Source organism: Sciurus vulgaris, assembly GCF_902686455.1.
Source record: "Sciurus vulgaris genome assembly, chromosome: 10".
Taxonomy (NCBI): domain Eukaryota; kingdom Metazoa; phylum Chordata; class Mammalia; order Rodentia; family Sciuridae; genus Sciurus; species Sciurus vulgaris.
The window spans coordinates 49,812,296-49,834,257 of NC_136470.1; the positions used below are offsets into that span (position 1 = coordinate 49,812,296).

At 35.7% G+C, this 21,962-nt stretch overlaps 1 protein-coding gene across 1 annotated transcript in view; it reads left to right on the plus strand.

Annotated features, from left to right (window-relative positions):
• The window catches only part of ADGRG7 (adhesion G protein-coupled receptor G7), a 63,430-nt gene that overhangs the window by 35,405 nt on the left and 6,063 nt on the right, over window positions 1–21,962 (plus strand). Inside the window, exons 11-15 of the mRNA XM_079101387.1 lie at window positions 1,317–1,429; window positions 7,039–7,382; window positions 8,081–8,177; window positions 13,655–13,810; window positions 16,317–16,473. Of these exons, the coding sequence (XP_078957513.1) occupies window positions 1,317–1,429; window positions 7,039–7,382; window positions 8,081–8,177; window positions 13,655–13,810; window positions 16,317–16,473 (867 nt within the window). The remainder of the gene's footprint in view (window positions 1–1,316; window positions 1,430–7,038; window positions 7,383–8,080; window positions 8,178–13,654; window positions 13,811–16,316; window positions 16,474–21,962) is intronic.

The following is a 21,962-nucleotide window of genomic DNA, read 5'->3' on the forward strand; positions in this document are numbered from 1 at the left end:
TTCAGCTATTTCTTCTCCTTAGTACCTGTGTCTGCCTTAGTGCCTACCATCCATGTTTGTAATTGGTTTTGGATTGTAGAAAAAAAAAGGCTGATTAGAATTGCTATCTAATCTAAGATTAAAGTAGATAGGCTCTGAGCGAACAGAAAACTTCTAAGATCTGAAGATCTATAAAGCCTATGATTCTTTGTGCATCTACTTAGTAAACTACAAATGATAACATGAAAACTTTGTTTTATTTTTTCAAACAAAGTTTATTTTCTTCCTACAATTGTAATGCATACCAATTGTACAAAGTATAAAAGTTTACCTAGCAAATAGAATTTTACACATATGGAATAATATATAATAAATTAAAATATAAATTCAAGCATAATCCTGTAATATTAACAAATTCCTATATTTTTTACAAGAGACATAGGTAATATTTATGAGCAAATAAAAAAGTTCACTGCTGAGTGGGGTAGCTTTCAGTAAAAAGGAATATATACTTTTATTATAGTTCTATATTACTTTCATATTTTACAAATAATCATGTTGTTTTTCTAATTTTAACAATTTTAAAAAATTAACAAGTACAGATAAACAAAAAGAATTGGGGCTGGGGATATAGCTCCAATTGGTAGACAGCTTGCCTTGCAAGCACAAGGCCCTGGGTTCAATCCCTAGCACCGCAAAAAAAAAAAAAAAAAAAAAAAAAAAAAAAAAAAAAAAATGTATTCACATATATACACATATATATAGGATATATATATATATCCTAGATACCTCTCAATTACCATTGTTACTACTGCTGCAGATTTCTAAGAGGGCTTACTCATATGGAATATACTTTTCTAGGCATATTCACAAATATACTATGATAGATACATTATGAAAATGAAACTTTTTGAAAAATTAACAGGATTTTATGAACCTCTTTCCATGTTTATGAAAATATTTCTATAGCTTTAATGCATCAGCTTAGGTATGTTTGGATTATAGCAACACATAAAAATAGTATAATAGATAATGCAACTCTAGTCAGTTTAGATCTAATCCAAACAACTTTGACTTTAGACATCAAGGGAAAAAAAATATATATATATATATATATTTCTCCTAACTGAATTGGCTAGATGATTATTCTCAAGTCTCTACTTCATGTAAGTTATTTAGATGTAAAAGTCTAATTTATTTAAAAATATAGTAATGTTGCCTGGAAAAAGACATATCTGGCAACTCTGATTGTTTTGACCCATTTAACTCTTTGTGATTGACTTCTATTGACATTTTGGGGATGGCTATTTTAAAATATGAGTTGATTTATTTTTCAGACTTTCAAAAAGGATTACAAGTATCCTGAGTCACTAGACATATTATCCAACATTGGATGTGCCCTGTCCATTGCTGGTCTGGCTCTCACAATCATCTTTCAGATTGTCACCAGGTAAGGGGAAAGAAGGTGCAGCTTATCAGGGAAATTACTAACCAGATGCAATTAACTCTGTGCATATTCTCATCAGAATGCAGTCTCTCTGAACTGGAAGAGAACTCAGAGTTCAACATGCTCACTTTAAGAGGACACTCATACTTGGAGAGGCTAAGGGATACACACACAAATAAATGTCTAACTACAAACGTGGCAAGTGCCTTGAAAGAAAATTGCATCCCATATAATTACAAGTTTGTCAGGTAAAATTAATGTGGTCCAACAACTCACACACGCTGCACTTCCTTATGGTGGAGTAGAACCGTGCCTACTAATTAGCATTGTAAAGGGGAAAAAAATCGCTGAACAGCAAGTTTCTTGAAAATAAGGTAATTTAAAAACATACAAAGTTTTCAAATGGTGAAACTATTTGAAGGTTTTGAATTTCATACTTCTTGTCCTTAGATCTAATTTGGAATAATTATAAACATCTCTCCCTCCACCTTAACTCCCTCACTCAGGATTCAATTTTGCATGCCCCTTGTTATTTTTTACAATCTATAATCTCTTATAAGCTTATTCACTTGTTTTTTATCCTGTTTACTGTCTGTTTTCCTCATTGGCATGGAACTGTATGACAGGGACCTCCTCTGGTTTCATCGCTGTTGTTTTTTGCTTTGCTTTGCTTACATCACGGTACCCCTGTGGACGGTACTTGGTCAGTAGTAAAACTGTATCTAAGGAATGGACCTACAGAGAGTTCCTATCTGGGTCTCCTCTCAAACTGCAGATGTCTCAAGATGAACTCATCTTTCCTTCAGAATCCCTTCTCTCCGTTCAATTCATTCCCAAGTGTTTTCTTAGATGTGTAAAGTCAGATTTTTTTTTTTAAAAGTATTGCTATTTTGACTTTTTCATGTTGTTTTATTTTGAAAAGTTAAAAACCTACAGAAAAGTTGAAAGGAAATGTGACCATCCATATAGATGTCGCCTAGATTCACTAATTCTTAATATTTTGCATTATCTTTAAAATTTTTTTTTCCTGAATTTTGGAAGTAAGTAAGTTGTGTGCATTGTGACTGTCATCTCTAAATTCTTCAAGCACATATTTCCTAAGAACAAGGCATTCTCCTCTATAGCATGACACTATTATTCCTACTCAGGAAACTTAACTCCAGAAATTTAATAGTAATATAATATTATCATGTAGATACACAATCTGTATTCAGATATTTCTAATAGCCCCAATAATGTCCATGATATCTGACTTTTTCTCAATTCGTTTAGTTGTTGTATCTCTTTAGTCTCCTTGAGCCTAGAATGATTCCTCCGTATTTTTGGTTTGTTTTGTTCTTTCATGACACTGACATTTTTTAAATGCCCTGGTCAGTTATTTTAAAGAATGTACTACAATTTAGGATGTGTGTGAAAATTTCCTCATGATTAGATGCAGGTTAAATATTTTTGGCAGGAACATCATGTCATTGGATCTTTTCAGCATGACACAACAAAAAGTGAATAATATGTATTTGTTCCATTATTGGTCGTAGGTTTAAAGTGGTGACTGACAGATATCTACATTGGCATGGCTCATTTTCTCCTTTATGATCCATAGGTGATCCATGAGGAGCTATTTTGAGAATGTGTGATGTTCTGTTTCCCAATAATCTTTAACTCGATGATTTTGCTATACATTGATTATCCTTAACAGAACAAATGATTGTATTAGTGGTTGAAAATCTATGATTTTTCTAGTCTGTCATTTTTTTCTATGTTAATTTGCTATACTTTTTTGTAAAGCACTTGCTCACCAGAATAGCCAGACAGGGAGAACTTCTTATGCTGTGTTGTCACATCTCAGTCGGTCTTTAATACTTCCTTATTTCAATCACAGCAAGATGATTTTCTCCTCTTCCACTCTTTTGGTTTCACACTGGAACCAGCCATTCTGCCAAAGAGTACAATTGTTTTTAATTCTTATTCTTCACCTTTCTCATTGAATGAGTGTCTTGCCATTGATTTAAAAAATTTTTAATCAACAGCTTACTGTGTGTCAAACACCATGCCAAAAGCTAAGTATAAAACTAAGAACAAGACAGATAAGCTCCCATTGCCCATGAAGCTTTGATTCTTCAGGGGCAGATAACATTGTACAAATATGTACAAAATAAAAGTTACAAATAGTGGCAAGTGCCTTGAAGAACAATGCCATATAATTATGGATTTGTCAGGTAAAATTAAATGTCTCTTCTTTTGTTTTTTTCCATCACCATAATTGTATTGACAATTATTTTGTCCCATATGGATATCTGGGTATCTGGTTTCTTTGCCTAAAATATCATTCCTTACATTTGCCATCATATTTTTTCTTTCTTAACATTTCCTTGCACAATTTTTCAGCCATAGATGCCGCTGAAATTCATCAGAAAACAAAAACAAAAATAAAATGACAAAATTTTGTTGATGTTTAAAACTTCAAGTCAAATCATTTTCTCTGCTCAGGGACAGGTCCTCATTTAGTAATTTTACATAAAATACAGTAGTATTCTATAAGAAAGTCAGACTATTTCAAAATTTCCTGTTCTTCTGTAGATTATACTTTACTTTCAAAATTAGATAGAATTTAGGAACTAATCTTGCTTTTATATGAAAACATTTTGGGATAGCTTTTGCAGTTTTAATTATTAAACAGTTCAAAAAATTTAATGACCTTATGAATCATTGAGGAAATCTCAACTAAAAAGTCAAGAGGATAAATTGGATTATGTTTGAATATAAACTTTTTATTCAATGTAAAAATCCAAAGATTAAGAGAGGTCACAGTGGAACTTCATAAATTCATACAGGATATATAATGGACAGACATGTTTCCCAAATTCTGGGATATTGAGAATAGAAAGGTACTTGTAGATGTTAGAAATGTAAGCACAGTAATAAACCTAGGGAAATAGCTATATGAAGGGATTTTGTAGTCTTGTAAATTCAGAAGGCTCTCAGATAGTAGTGAGCAGAGATTTTATAACTTTCACTAGTATAGAACTGCATGCCACAGTCTACTAGCATGCACAGAATTGTATACATATTGTAATATGTCCTTAGAGGGGAAATAGGGATATACTGCGTTTAAACAAAAAGGAAAACAATAAATGCCCAGTAAAGACAATATTATACCTTGCTTTTGAGTCAACTTTATTAAGGGAAATCTTGCCTTCTCCGCCAATCTGAAGATGCACAGTTGGGCCAGCACAGAACACTTAAATGTCCCACACCACACACATCCCTCCCCAACGTAGCACACACACATCACTCTTGCGCGCGCGCGCGCACGCACACACACACACACACACACACACACACACACACACTGCCTTCTGAAAATTACTGGTAAACAAGGACATCCTACAGACAAAACCAAAAAAAAAAAAAAAAAAAAAAAAAAAAAACCTTTTCTTTTAGAGCAAAGTCATTAGATAAATATAAGGCAGGAATAAAAGCAGTTTTGAAGAGCATCTGGTTCTGCTACCAGAAATTATATCCTCAAATGAAGGAACAGTTCTTGGGCATATTTTATAGTAACAGGATTGTTCAGAACATCTTGACCATTTGACAATGAGCAAAAATTTCTCAAAGTAGCGTCCTTGGAACATTAGTCCTTCAGAGACACTTTAGGGAAAGAGGGTTCTGAGAAGTCTTGCAGAAAAAAACATGTGGAATTTTGTTATGTATAAGCCATTCAAAGAACTAGAAATCATCAGTCTACCCAAATTATAAAGAATAGCATATACATCAATAGGTCATGGAACAAATTTAAAATATTTTTGCCTAATTTAAAATATTTATGGAAGCCTCACTCTTTAAATGGAAACATAAGCTGTTATATAGTTTTGTTTTAAACCTATCATGTTTATATAAACCTATTTAAAATTATATTTGGCTTTATTTTAAACTGCGTGAGTTTTTTAAATTAGCTACCCTTAAAAATTCAAGAGACCTTTGTCTGCATGCAAACGAACATGTGTTCATCTATTAATGTGTATTTCTATATTGTGAAGCAGAAAACTCCATTTAGAGTTTTCTATAGATAGCCTTTATGTATGCTTGCAAATCCCTAAAACTAAGTGGTTTAGAACAATAATTTATTATCACTAGTAATTCTATAGTTTGGCTAGTTGGCTGGATGATTCTTCTGCTGATCTTGCTGGGTCTCCAAGGAGGATGATGGCTGGGGCCAGGTCACCTGGAGGCTCACCTCGGATTCTGGGGCAGCTGGATCTTTCTCCCTCTATATGTACTCAGAGAAGTTCCGTGTGGTTTCTTCAGTAGGCTGACTGGGCCTTTTCTGGGGTGGCTCAGAATTCCAAGGAGCACAATAGGGAAAGTTCTCAGGATGCTGGATTATAACTTGTGTAGACCTGTGGCAATTTTGCCTTTGCGGGACCCTTTCTCCTTTAAAAAAAAAGATTAAAAGTTATATTTTATGATGGCTTTGATATAAGATGGATGTATTAAAATTTTTGTACTTACCTAAAAATTCTTCTAGTTTGTTACTGGGAATTGAACCCATGGGTGCTTAACCACTGAGCCACATCCCCAGTCCTTTTAAATTTTTTTATTTTGAGACAGGGTCTTGCTAAGTTGCTTAGGGCCTCACTAACTTGCTGAGGCTGGCCTTGAACTTGTGATCCTCCTGCTTCAGACTCCCAAGTCACTGGGATTATAGATGTGCACCACTGCATCCAACTTTTTTTCTTCTAGTTTTAAAGAAAGTTAAAACTCTGTAATGGGACTTAAAACTATTGTGGATCCTAGGCATTATTGTGTCTAATGGATAAGCCAGTCCCAGCAGGCAGGCTTTCTGTTGTATTCTTGATTTTTTGATGTATTAGTTATATCAAGGTAGAGGGCAGGCCTGGGAGGAATTATACAGGGCATTAAACACTGGGAATTAGGGTTCACTGGGGACCAGTTTTGGAGATTAACTGTTGCTTTTGTTGTAGTTTAGGGTTGAAATGTCCTGGAAAAGTTCATGTATTGAAGACTTGGTTCCTAGCTGCTGGTGCTATTGGTAGGTGGTAGAAGCTTTAGGAAGTGAGGCCTAATTGAAGGAAGTAGGTCACAGGGGGCATGACCTTGAAGGGTACACTGGGATTCCAGACTCCTCCTCTCTTTCTGCTTCCTGGCTGCCATGAGGTGAGTAGCTTTACTTCATTATGCCTTCCCTGTTGTGAGGTTCTGCCTCATCACAAGCTTAAAAACAGTAGAGCCCACTGGCCATGGACTGAAATCTCTGAAATTATGAGCCAAAATAAGTCTTTCTTTCTTTTAATTGGTTCCTATCAGGTATTTTGTCACAGTGACAGACAAAAGACTGACAATTTTCTTTGTCATAACATAATTTCAAGAAAGGATGCATTAACCTGTTCCTATAACTCATTGCTCTATAGGAATGAGGTAAAAACAACAGACTATGCTTTTCTGAGGCAATTGGGAAGGTAGATTTACCAGCTGGTCTATGAGTTGGATTTACAGTGGGTAATAATATGCCTTTACTTCTTCACAATTTCACTGGAGTTTATTTTGTGTAGTTGTATTACTTTCATTTATTCATTTTTATTATTTATTTTTAGGAAAGTCAGAAAAACCTCAGTCACCTGGGTGTTGGTCAGTCTGTGCACATCAATGTTGATTTTCAACCTGATTTTTGTGTTTGGTATTGAAAACTCCAATAAGAACTTAAAGATAAGTGAGAGCAACACAGATATTGACGTTGAAAACAATGAAATGCTCACAAAGGACACGATTGACATCCCGAATCCTTCATGCACGGCGATTGCTGCCTTACTGCACTATTTTCTGTTAGTCACATTTACCTGGAATGGACTCAGTGCTACACAGCTTTATTTCCTTCTCATCAGGACCATGAAACCTCTTCCTCAACATTTCATTATTTTCATCTCATTAATTGGATGGGGTAAGTGTTTGCATTTCCCCTTATTCAGTGGAATAAGCAATTTTGATGCAATCATTTAATTTAAATGAACACCTTTTGGAAGTCTAATATTTCAAGGCCTTGAGGTAGGGGAATAGAAAACAGAGCAATTACTAAGAATTCTCTCTCTCTCTCTCCCTCTGTCTAGAGGTTTATACTCCAGCGAAGAAGGTAGATATGATCAACATCGGTACATCATCAGTTAACGTAAAACAATTTTAACAATATCTATTAATGTATTTGAGATGTAGACCATGAATAATTAATTTCCCAGCTACTTTGAAAGAAATGTTTCAAGAAAGACAGAGTGATTCTTTAAGAATAATTATTTGAAAAGTTTATTGAATTTCCACAAAGAATTGTTTTAGTGATATTCAAATTTCAATTTATTCAAGTGAAAGACGAATTAAGCCATTTAAGATGGATATTGTGGTAAAGAGCTACAACTAAATCAGAAATAGTATAGAATTGATAAATGGAGCCAACACTAAAATAGGAAAGAAAGCTCAGAAAAATTACGAATACTGATGACTTACATTTGTGGATCAGTGTATTTTTGTCCACAGTGGAAAGAAAAATGCATCCTGAAGAGGGTCAGATGTATAATTCATTCATGATATTTTGTAATTAATCCCAATAATGGATAAATTATTAATCTTGTGCCTCTCTTTATCACACAGGAGTCCCAGCTATAGTAGTAGCTGTAACAGTGGGAATTATTTATTCCCAGAGTGGGAATAATTCAAACTGGGAGTTAGACTACCGGCAAGAGGAAATGTGAGTTTATATATTTTTTAAAATGTCAGTGTTTTCAGTAGATGATGACTCCAAGTGTCACTGTACAAATGTATCTCACTTTGTAATTGTCATATAGTCAAGTTCTCAAAGAGTACACTATATTTTTAATGAGGCAGCATGGAAATTTTCTATGATAAATTATTTCATAAAGGAAGTAATCAACTTCTAACCTTGTACATCTGAACTTGCTTATATGAGGTTTACCTTCCTTCATTAGATATAAAAATCATCTGGCACAATAGTCCTGATCCTTAGTAACCCTGTGTCTTAGTTTCCTCATCTAGAAAATGGAAATAATGATTGTAAGGGATCCCATGAAAACCACAGCCGGACACAGGGAATCACATAAGGGAGTTTATTAAGCAAACAAAGTGTCTCCCTGCAGGGTAAGAGAGAAAATGAGAGGAAAAGAAAGGGAACAAGAAAGGGTGTGCACTAGAGAGAGTGGAAAAGGAGGAGAATAGAGAAAGTGAGTAGGAGAGAGAAGCATGAGAGAAAAAGATGGTGGGGTAGCTACCATGAAGCAGTTGAATTCCACTGGGCTAACAGGAGACCAATAATGGAGAAGGATACTTGCAAGCTGACTGATGAACCAATAGCTAGCTAGGATGTTCACAGATTGACAAGTGGTTAGGAGGCGGAGAAAATGGCTGCACCAGAAAGGGCGGGGAGAGCAGCTTTGTACATTACAAGGATAATAGTGACTGTTAGCACAAAAAGATGGTAGGATGCGAACCTCAAAGGTCATCTCAGCTGTTTATTCAGGAGCAGTTTCACACTGGAACAGGGGATGCAGGGATGAAATGGTACCTGTGGACCCACTTTTCTGGTGGAAAATGAGCCACCAGATGGGACTGAACAAAGAAAGGGACGGGGTTTATATGGGTTATTTTGAGGGGTGGCCTAGTGAACATATCACTTTCTTTAGGCACTCAGGAATTTGAGTTTTGGGGGGGTCAGGGATCTGTGGGCAGTGTCTAGAGAGGATTTACCTTGAACGAGATCAACGTCTCCTAGAGACTGTTATTTTAGGGGTGATAAAATACCTCCTCCCTGTCTGCAGGGAGAACATTTGTCTTGGGAGATGAAGGCTGTCAGTGCATGGCCTTCTTTGCCACTCCCTTTTCTCGGGCCTCATTATCTTGGGGATTTTTCACTCTCCATATCTATTAGTGACACCTGCTCTGGAGTTACTATGAGTGGTCAAGCAAGAGTGAAAACATTTAATAAATGAAGAAACTATCCATATGTTGTATAAACCAATTCTGTTGAGATGCTCATAATGAATATTTTATGGTGATTTATCACACATCACATATTCTTCCCATGACTGCAGCACGAATAATTAACTGTTAAGAGTGGAAGTACCTGGCTGTATGGTGTTTGCTTTTTATGTGGAGGGGGGAAGTTGAGCTGAACTGAGGTTCAACTCTTCACATGCATTTCTACTACTGAATGGCAAGAACTCATTAATTTATCCTTCCTTCCCATTTTATTAATCCAAGTATTATTATCCTCAGATTCCACCTTAAGTTTCATACCAACTCATGTTGGAACCGGACTCCGGGAAGTGTTCAAGAACACCCAAGGGGAGGCTGCAGTGTCTGTGACTTACCTGACCATGCCAGCTGCAGAGCAGGGGGCTGGTTTTGCCTGGCCCGATCTCACACTCCCAGACACGATTTTCTCTGTTTAAATGGGGTTCAATATCTTTTAGAGTTTTAAAATTTTAATTCCACAACTAGAGATAAGGGATAACATGCAGTTATCTCATAGAGGTAATTCACTTTCAATTGCATTATTAATTTCCAAGACACAGGGCTATACCCACTCCTATTAAAGCTTTCAGGAGAAATCAGCCAATCAACTTAAATTTGTTCACACTGGGCTATAAATAATAAAGAGCAGATCCTTTCCTGAGTACAGTGTTAGTTGTTGGGCCACTATTACGTGACTGATGATGGGAGCGGTTAGGAAGAGGAGTGTGTAACATGTATTCACTCCATCTTCAGCCCTTGTTCCCCACCTTCTACCCTGCACACAGGCCATTAAGGGTCATATTGCTTCAGGATATGATGGGAAAGGGGAGGAACTGTTTTGGATTTACCTGAGTTATCCTCCCAGTAGTGACTCCTCAATATTCTGTGCTCTCCTTCCTTGCTCCCAGCTCTGCTGGTCCTGCCTGAGTGCCTGACCAGCTCCCTGACCTACAGCTCTCTGCACGGCACAGTGAAGGGGTGAATGCAGGGAAGGCCACACTTCCTTTTAACACTCTGCTCCCTACTTCTCTATACCACCACCATATGGGCTCTTCCAAACTTTCCTGAGGGGAAAGGTTGAGGTTAACCATGGAAAATTGTAACATATGGGGGGTAAATTTTCCAAGTGTATGCTGTAAATGTTAAATCAGTTTTTTTTTCCCATGTTCATGACAAAATTTTACACTTCATCTGAGGTTCACCTGTGATGCTGTCTAGATCTCAGGTCCTAACTTTTTCAGATCAACCTCCATCTTGTGATTCTCCAGTCTCATTTTTAGGAACCCCACTCATAACTATAAGGGTTAGTCTCATTGTAGAATCCATACCCTTTCTTAGCCACCTATTTCTCAAAATCTGAATCATTCAATTCAGAATAACAAAGATGGGGTGCTGTGAGAACAAATTCAGCTTGACTACCTCTTGCTCCAAGTAGTGCAAAGAATAGAGAGGGTGAGGGTCCCCTCCTGATGGACATGGATATCAAAGTGTATGGCTCTTCCAGGACCCCCTTAAGTGTGAGGTTCCTGGGGAGTCTGACAGACTTGTGTACACACCTCCCACACACATTCTCACTCCTTCCTCACCCCCTACCCGGCCCCAGTACAAATTCTCAAAAACTTGAATTTTCTAAAGTCTAAATAGCTGTTTCAGGATTGGCAAGTCTGCCTTTCTCCAATAGAGCTGGACTGTCCATTTACTTTCTCTGTCTTTCCTTCTCTTTTAAATTCGTTTCTCAAGCCTGCCTAGATAAGAAATAGGTCCATCTTTCTTTTGAAAATTTTTAATGGCCACTTGCTTAGTCACCAGAGGTTTCTAGAATTCGAAAGTAGTTCTCAGCAGGATTGTATTAAATTCTTAGCCAAGTGCCTTTGTATTTCTTCTGTGTGTGGGTTTGTGAGGTGGGAGGTGGTAGGATGGTTGTCCTCCAGTCACAGATGAATGAAAAGGGAAGCTGGAAGTCCTGGAAAAAAAAATGTTCTCACTCTCACCGTTGTATTTAAGAGTGAACCTATTCTATCTGTTAGAGACAGGCATGCCATTTCATTTTTAAAATTCATTAGAGAGACTTGAGTTTCCTACTAGGTTATTCAGATTTGAAATGTGATTTCTAATCATGTAAATAATGACATTTTAATACAGAAAATTATAAATCCTTTGGCATGTATAATAATGGTGCTGCACTCCTAAGAAAAAGAAAATAAATGTGTGCTAGGCTTCTTGTTAATACCAAACTGCCTATGTGACACCTCTGTTCGGCTCTGTAACAGACATCTGCATGTCTTTCCTCCCAGACCTGCTCATCTCCTCATATTTCCCATCTCATTTAATGGTAATTCCATTTTTCCAGGTGCTCAGGCCAAAAAATATAGAATCATCCTTAATTCTTCAACCTCCCACATCCAATCTATCAATAAAATCTTTCTTCTTAGTTTTAAATATGCCTGAAATCAGACATTTTCTTGGCATCTGCTTCTGTGGTCCAAGCCACTCAACTTACTGCCATAATTTCCTAGTTTCCTACTTTTGCTCATGCCCTTCTAGCATCCCTATACCTAGAGAAATAGTTTTAAATCTCAAAACAGATCATGCCATGCCTCTTCATCTTACCCAGGGCACAAGAATTTTGCCTGTAAAGCCACCATGTGATCTGAATCTTTCCACAAACCCCAATCATGAACTCTATCTCAGCCACATCAGCTTCTGTGTTTCTAAGGCTGTCACCTCAGGGCCTCTGCACCTGTTATAACCTCTAGCTGGAACACCCTTCCCTCTCATCTACTTCATGAGTTTTGCTCAAGTATCACTTTTTTTTTTCCCATGCAGCTTTCCCTGACCACTGTATTTAAAAATCAAACACTCTATCCTCTCTCTCTCTCTCTCTACACACACACACACACACACACACACACACACACACACACACACACGTATATATGCATATATATACGTATATGCATCTCCATAGCAATTTCTACTCTCGTTACTCCTTTTATCTAAAGCACTTATTGCTGACATTATATTTCATTTGTTGTTGTTGTCTGTGCACTACAGTATAAACTTAACTAAAGAAGAGGTTTTATTTTGCTCATTGCAAACCCTTGGTGTCTAAAATAGTGTCTGGTGCATAGCATGTACTCTGTAAATACCTATTAATTATTTCAATAATGTCTTAGCAAAACAAACCCCACAACCTGCATCACCAAAAGACAAAACAAACAACTCACAAAAAAAAGAGGTACAATGAAGTTAAATAAAGTTCTCAAAGCCTTTCTAAATGTTAATATTTGAAATGTCCATTAATATATTAGAAACTGCTTAAATAAGTTATGGCATATCAAAATGATGGAGTAATATGCAGCTATAAAAATAATAAAGATACTTTTAATATTCAGCTATAGAACATCCTTTAAAATAGTTGTTAGAAGCAGGTATTGAATGTAGCTATTTATTAAAAAAAAAAAAAAAAAAAAAAAGTGGTCAGGCGTGGTGGCGCAGGCCTATAATCCCAGTGGCTCTGGAAGCTGAGGCAGGAGGATTGTGAGTTCAAAACCAGCCTCAGCAAAAACAAGGCGCTAAGCAACTCAGTGAGACTCTGTCTCTAAATAAAATACAAAATAGGACTGGGAATGTGACTCAGTGGTAAAGTGCCCCTGAGTTCAATCTCTGGTAACCACCCCCAACAAAAAAAAAAAAAAAGAAAGAAAGAAAGAAAGAAAGAAAAGAAAAGAAGTGCATTTGTTAATGTATGTGGAGCCTAAATCCGATAGGATTCACATGAAATACTGATTGCAATTGGGTGGCTGAAAATATTGCCCATCTATGTCCATGTGTACCTTTCATATATTGAACTACCTGGATAAACTATATATTCAACAGTAAAATGAAAACAATAACTTGCCTCAAGTCAGAAAGCTCATAAGTGGCAGGGAGTAACTAGGATTGTCTGACTCAAATGTCCTTTTTCTTTCTGCTAACCCTCCTTACTGACTCATAGAGAAGTATGATTAGTGAAGTCCATACTTCACTCTTCTAGGGGTTTGGATTTCAAAAGTAATCTCAAATGTATAAGATGCAAAGGGATGTAGACTTTTAGCAGGTATTTCAATTGAGTGAAGGTCGATCATTTTAATGGAACAAGGAACAAGTATTTATATTTTTCAAGATTTGCTGAAATAATTTCTTTTTTCTTCTTAGTTGCTGGCTAGCAATTCCAAACAGCAATGACTTTATAAAGAGTCCATTTTTGTGGTCATTCATTATACCTACAACCATTCTCCTCATCAGCAATGTGGTTATACTTATTATAATCACAGTTAAAGTGCTATGGAAGAATAACCAAGATCTGACAAGGTAAGATTCTCAGTGAGTGGGAGGCTGTCAGGCAAAACTCATCCGCACATAACCAACAGTACTTTACCTCCATGGTTCCTAGGAGGATAGTTTCTAGGTGTCTCAAACTCTGAGACAAAGGCAGGGGTGTGTGGCATTCAGGAGAGATTTTCTTAAAAACTTTGACTCAGAAAGTGTATCTTCTTATCTTCTAAAATCAGTACTGCAATGTGGGAATAGTGCCATTGTATAACACACCGTTGTGTTAGATAAGCCCAACTAAAAACCTAAACCCAAAGACTTCAAGAAAACTTTTTCCCCCAACTCCAAATATTCAAGAAATTTGAATTACTAAAGAAATGAGAGGGTTGTGAGGAGGTACAGCTTCCCACATTTCCATTTTACAAACCAGTACCCGTAGGCTGTAATTTACCAGTATGGCTTGAATAACACAATGGCTTTATATTTTTTTAATTAGTTGCAAATATACTTTAAAAAATGGGAGATTTCACTTAAAAATTGTATTTTCTCTTGAAAAAATTGGAATACCTGGCAACACTGAGCCCATATTTCCTGCAGATGGAAACTTTGCTCTCTGACTTACCAGTTCTGTCCTCACTACTCCTCTCTCTCTCTCTCTCTCTCTCTCTCTCTCTCTCTCTCTCTCTCTCTCTCTCTCTCTCTCTCTCTCTCTGTTCTATTTAGTTGTACGAGACGGCAGAATGCATTTTGATTCATTGTACACAAATGGAGTACAACTTTTTGTTTCTCTGATTGTACACGATGTAGATTTACACCATTCATTTAATCATACACGTACATAGGGGTAATAATATTTGTCTCATTCCATCATCTTTCCTTCCCTCTGTGCCCTCCTCTCCCCTCATTTCCCTCTACACAATCCAAAGTTCCTCCATTCTTCCCTTACCCCCTCCAACATCCCACTGCCCAGTCCTGTTATGTATCAGCATCCACCTATCAGAGAAAACATTTGGCCTTTCGTTTTTTGGGATTGGCTTATCTCACTTAGTATGATATTCTCCAACTCCATCCATTTACCTGCAAATGCCATAATTTTATTCTTCTTTATGCTCTCCTCTCTTTACTCTAGCCTTTTTGGTCCTTATGCTTATAAGGACATTTAGTATTATCTCAAATATGAGACAAGAGCTTTCAGTTGAATAGACAAAGAATAGAATATGTCAAACACATACATTCTGCCCCCCACCTCCACAACACCGATTGGCTAGAACACAGTGCTAATGAAGCTGTGAGTTCAGATTTAATTCTGCAAGACTCTGCTCATCCCAAGTATATTAACTGTACAAACATTTGTAAACTCACAAATGAATTTACTTGGTATGAACAGATGAATGAAAACTATCATCATTTGGTGAGAATACAATCTTAAATATGTGCTTTAGAGGTTAAAGTTCTTTTCTATTTGAATGTTAGTTCATATTGAAGGGAAATGTGGGGAAAATACCATCACTGTTAAACATTAAAACCTATGTTTTAGTAGCAGTGCCAGAAAAACATTACTGAAGTCTTCTCAGCCTAACTGAAAATTTGATTTTATTTCCTTTATGCAAAGCAATCTTTTATTGTCTACCGACACCAACCAAATTTGTGTTTTAAAATTTCGACTCACCGATAGCTCATGGTTCTTAAATTGGCCTAGTTATATGAAAAGCATGTATAATTTAATTGTTTAACAAATTGTCTTCCATGTTTCAGTTAACTGCCTAACAAATTCCCCAAAAGTTGATGGCGTAGAATGAAAAATATTTATTATTTGTCATAAGTTTTGAGTGTTGGCTGAGTAGTTGTTACATCCTGGCTGACTCAAATGCTGATAAATGATCTAGGATGACTGACTTTCTGGTGATTGGTGGTCTGGGTGTCAGTTACTCAGTTGGAAAATCTCATCTCTGCTCCATTTTGTCTTTCCTCCTCCATTAGACCAACCCAGGAGTCTTAACATAGTGGTCTCGGGTTTCCAAAGAGCAGTGTAATTCTTTCAAGTCTCTGCTGTGACATTTGTTGATGTTCCACTGGCCAAAGTAACTCCCATGGCCAAGAGCAGATGCCAGGTATCCAGACTTCCCATGAGAGGGAACATCATTCCACATCTAAATAACTTTTTTTTTAAATCAATAACAACCCAAGACATAGGAGGTTACAGACACACACACCCCCCAAAAATAAAAGAAATTCCTCACTGACCCAATTACTCTAAATTCCATTCTAATGAAAAGGTTGATTCTTAGTGAAATTTGCCTGTAGTAATAATTGAGGAACTGTTTCTGCCTGAGCTTTTAAACAGGTATTAAGGTATTTTTAAATAAAGCTTGCTAAGTCAGGTTTCTCCAGAGTGACATAGGTCAGCATCATTGATTTTCCAACTAAGAAATAGTATTGTTTAATGAAAACTGTAGATAAGTAGCTGAATATGCATGCTAAATAGGGGTAATGAGAACATTGATAAGTAAAAAACACATTTTCTTTCTTGTTATCTTTAACTCAGCACAAAGAAGTTTTCATCCCTAAAGAAGATTCTTAGCACATTGTCTATTGCAGTCATTTTTGGAGTTACCTGGATTCTGGCATACTTTATGCTGATTGATGATGATGACGTCAGGATTGTCTTCAGTTACATATTCTGCCTTTTCAACACTACTCAGGTATGGTGTGGACTCATATGAAAGTACCAGACCATGTAGTAATGGAGCAATGATCACACTGGACCAAAGTTTCCTTCTCTTAAAACTCCTTGAAGGTCATTACTTACTCACATTTAAGAGACTGATTTCAATGTACTTTGTGGTAGAAGGAAGGAAAGCTCTTTATGACTTACCGTGTCATTTCCTGGGCCAGAAATCACAGAATATAATTGCAATGGGGTCAAGTTACATTTGTCCCTGTCCCTTTTCTCTGAGTAGAAAATATTTTGTCAAGCAACTGGCTTGGGAAACATCTTTTCTTTTCTCCCATGAAACAGGTTTATGAAGGTCCTTATCATGGTTGGTCTAGACAATGTCAGTAATTGCTGGAGCTTGAATCCCTGTGGAGTTGGCTGAATTTTTCCCTCAATTCTTTTCAATTTATTAAGACTGGTTTTATGAATCAGTGTGCTTGGGCTATCTTGATGAACAAAACATTTGCTGTTGAAAAAAAATGTGTTTTCTATAGTTGTTGGATGTAAAGTTGAAAAACATCAGTGAAGTCAGAGTATTAGGAGTATTAAGGAGTTAAAATTTCCACCTATGATGGTGAACTTGCCTATTTATTTCCTTGTTTGTATCCCTTTTTGCTTCACATATTTTTAGCAAAAGATTGAACAACACAACTCAAATTCATGCATATACATGTATGAATGTTATGTTTTTTTTTTTTTTTTAGTTGTAGATGGACACAATACCTTTATTTTATTTATTTATTTTATGTGGTATTGAAGATCAAGCCCAGTGTCTCACCAATGCTAGTCAAGCACTTTACCACTGAGCCATAACACCAACCCCAGTTGTTATGTTTTTTATGAACTGGCTCTTTCATTATTTGGATAAAAGGTATTTTTTTTCCCAATAGTACTTTTTGTCATGAAGTATACTTTGTTATCCTGCTTTCCTATGATGCACATTGCTTACATGTTATATATATTTTTCATCTACTCACTTTCAACTTCTGTACCTTGTATTTAAAGTATGTATCAGGTGGATAGCATATATCATTTTAATCCATTTTGACAATCTGTCTTTTCATTAGAGTGTTAAGTCCATTTGGCTTTAGTGTTGTCATTGATATAGATTAATTTGTATCTACCATTTCATTATTTATTTTCTGTGACTATTCTATTTTTAATTTCCTGTTCCTCCTTTCCTGCTTACTTTTGAGTAAATTTAACATTATTAGAATTCCATTTCAATTCATATTTCGGTAAATAAGCAATACCTTTTTGCATTTTGGGGATCATTTAGGGATACATTATACATTCTTATGTTTTCATAGTCAAATTAATATTTTACTATTCTCCATAAAATATAAGAAAGTTGTAATAATATAATTCTGCTTGTCATTCTCCCTTCCCTTTGTTATAGTTTTCTCATGTATTCTATCTGCATACATTTTAAATGCCACAAAGCAGTGTTATTATTTTTGCTTTAATCAGATGCATATTTTAAAGAAATTGAAGAGGAAAAAGTGCTTTTATTTATATCTATCTTTTCCCATGTTCTTCGTTCCTTTTCAAAGATATGACTTTCCCTCTGGTATTGTTCCCCTCTAGTATAAACAACCCTTAAAATATGTTATAATGTATGGTTTCTGGTGACAAATTCTCCATTTCTTTTATCTAAAAATGTCTGATTTTTGAAGGATGTTTTCATTGGATATAGAATTCTGGGCAGTTTTTTTTTTTTCTTTTAGCATTATGAACAAGTAATTTAACACGCTGCTCCATTTTCTAATGATATATTCTTAGTTGTTCATATTATTAGTCTCCTATATATAACATGTTATTTTTCTCTGGTTCCTTTAGGATTATCCCTCTAGTTTTGATGCTTAGTATTTTGTTTTGCATATTTTCCTGATGACTATGATGTGCTTGACATTATTACTTTTTTGAATTTATTCTTCTTGGGATTGCTGAGCTTCTAGAATCTATTAGATTAGATCTCTCACCAGAGTTGAGAAAATGTCCACCACTGTTTTTTAAAATAATTTTTCTGCCACATTTTTTTCTCTTTTGTCTTTCTGGGGATCCAATTATTTGTTAGGTCATTTTATATTGCTTTGTAGCTTCCTGAACTTTGCTCGTTTTCCTCATTCTTTCTTCTTGCTGTTCACTAGGTTGGATAATTCTAGTGGTTTATCTTTAAGGTCACTGACTTTTTCTACAGTTAGTTCCAGACTGCTGTTAAGCTTACTCAGTGATTTTTATTTCAGATATTGTACTTTTAGTTTAAGAATTTTGATCCTTTTTATAGTTTTCTAGTGTTTAACTGTAAGTTTTTACTCATGACATTTTCCTTATCATCCTTAAGCATGTTATCATAGTACCTTTAATTCTTTGTTAAGCCTAATCTAGGTCATTTCAGTCACTGAGTATCAATTGACTTTTTTCTTTAAAATCTTTTCTTGTTTATTCAGGTTCTAGTAATTTTTTTTTTTTGTTTCCTGAACATTATAAATAACAGACTATAACAAATTTGCATGTTATTATATTCCTACCATGAGTGGATTTAGCAGACAAATAATAGTTGGGCTAAAACTGAAAAGTTGATCTCCCCTTAGCCAGATAGCTAATTCTGTTTACTCCTTTAGGCTTTAGCTGGATTTCTTAGGGTCTTCCTATGTATACATTGTTCAGGAATCAATAGTAGATTTAGGAAGAGATTTTAAACAGACTTTGGAGCTCCCTCTGTCTACTCCTTTCTTGGATATTATTCCTTACTTTGCAGCTGCTAAAGCTGCTTTCCGGTTACCCTAAATCCTGCTCTCTGTTTCTTCATCCTAGAAAGACTGCATATTTCAACTCCAGGTTTAGTCATCTTGCATGGGGTGAAGAGGGTCTGTCTTCAGGCTAAAAGATATTAAAAACAAGTGACATAAAACAGGAAACCTGAGTGTTGGTCCCTTTTTCTAAGCATTGACTCCCTTTCCAATTTCAGATTGCTTTGGGTTGTCCTCCAATGTATTCAGGTAGCTTTTCAAAAATATTGTATCCAGAGTTTATACTTATTATTTGCCAGAGGGCTGACATGATAGTAGCAGAATTCCAAGAGGTTGTTTTGTGGCATAATTTTACATAGGACTGAAGATGCTTTTTTATTCCTCAAGTCTTATCTTAGAGATATGTCTAACTACAAACCGTTTTTTTTTTTTTTTTTTAACATTCCATTCACAAATCCAAAACTTTTGGATTTGTTTAGAAATCCAAAAGTTTTAGTATATTTTCCCCCCTTGGAAATTATTCTACAAAACAGAAGATTTAGACTAAGGTTTATGGTTGCCTTCTGATTTTCACCACCATAAAATACTTATAAAGATAAAGTAAATTGGTAGATAAAAGTATTCTTGTTTGAATTCAAAGAAGTGACATTTTTTAACCTTTGTATTTGTGTTTTATGTATGAGAAACAGTAGAACTTTAAAATGAATAAGAATGTACTATTGAAAGACATCTTGAAACCTGAATTTCTCTTTGTGCTCTTTATGCTTCCTCCCATAACAAATTTTTACTTTTTACTCTGATGAAAAATACTAGGAGGACTTTACTGTCTGTAGTGAAGTCTTATCTCTGAGCCAGCAGAATTCATTATGTTTCCATCTAATGAACCTATCCTGCTCTTAAAGTGGTCACACTACTACAGGGTCATTCATGTGAGCAAACTCTATCACTGAATCACCGGCATAGGGAAAAGAAAGGAGATCCGTTCTGAAATTTCACAGGTTTCCAATGCTGAAAGGAATGGTTTTAATTCCTAAAATCTACATGTTTGATATAACTATCTGAAAATTTCCCATTTTGATATTTATTGGTATTACTGTCTACAGTATTTTGTCACTTTTATACTTTTTAAAGGTGATTAATATTTTAGTTTTCAAATTATCTTCCATAAAACGCTTACCATTAGCTTTCTCAACAAAGACTGAGATAGGCATGTAAAATTTCCTTTTATTGTTATTTTCTACTAATTTTTCTTTGAATGTTTAGCTGTTATCTATATACAATTCAATGCAGTACTTTAATATTCCTAGGATTTTGGGATTTGTAAAACTATAATACACTATTAAGCCAAGAAAATTGACATTAATACAATCCACATAGATAATTTATTCTATTTGAATTCTAAAATTATTTTCTTATACATACAAGTCTCATCTTCTTGCACATAATTTCTGAGTGCAAGAAACATGCATGTAGATGTGCTCAATATCAGGAAGGAGCATACCTCTTTAATATTTTATGATGAAACTGCAGGGTTTGATAATTATTCCATTAATTTCCTGAGAGCTGTAGTCATTACTCAGTAACCAGTACTGTGTGAGGATGGTATCATGTTATTTGTTTCTGGCTATGATCAAATACCATTAAGGAGGGAAGTTTTTGATACAAAATGAAAATTGTTGGGAAGGGAAGTAGGTAAATTTGGCTTAATCCAAATCATGATCCATCGCTATAGGGGAGCCACTTGGATGTCTGAATCACTGTGCCATAATTAATGTTTCTAAGCACTTCATCCTTTATCCTATGTAGCCTTCTTCAGTGCCTGCTTGGACTCCTATAGATAATAGGTTTGTGCCTGCCACTGAATTTGAAAATAAAAAGCAGTTCTTTGCTGTTGTCAACACCCACTGGGAACTCCCTAGAAGAGCAATGGTGGGATAAACTTAGTCTCAGATTACCAGTTTACCATAGTCTTGTTTCCTAGAATGAGTGGGGATTAAAGGAAGAATCTGAAAGAAGGGTATTCTCCATGCATAGGAGAGGCAAATGACAGAGCTGAGTTTCATTACAAGATGATAATAACACGTGGAAAACTTGAGGGTGGCGATTTGACAAAGGCACTGGGCTGAAAATTAGGAAACTTAGATTGTCTTCTAGCTTCACCATTAATGATGTGTATGATTTTAGGAAAGCCACACAACCTCTGTGGGTAAATAAGATATAAATGGAAGGTGGTGGCATGTGTTAAAATCAACACAATATGTCTCAGATGGTTCTGAATATTGCCTACATCAGAACCAACGGAGTGTGTTAAAACAGATTCTAGGGCTTCACCACCGACTTATTCAATTAGAATCTACAGAGGTTAAGAACTGGGAATCTTCATTTTTAATGAGGAACCCAGGAGATTTTTATGTCACTAATGTTAAGGAATGACTGAGTATCTCACCTACAGAAGGTTCTAAGCTAGACTTATGTAGATGCTTACATTAGACACACACCAAGAGCCACATGAAGATTGTCTCACATCTAGAAGCAGATCTAGGCTCCTTCTAGATTTAGAGTGTTTTAATTCCAATAAACAGTTACGTGCCCTGGATAATACAAAAGGCACAAATTAATATTTGTGCTAGTGGTAATTAGTTTGATTCACACTTTCTGTTTTTTCAAATTGCATTTTTGGAATTTCAGAGAGTCTAACCAGAGAGAATTCCACAGGATGAGG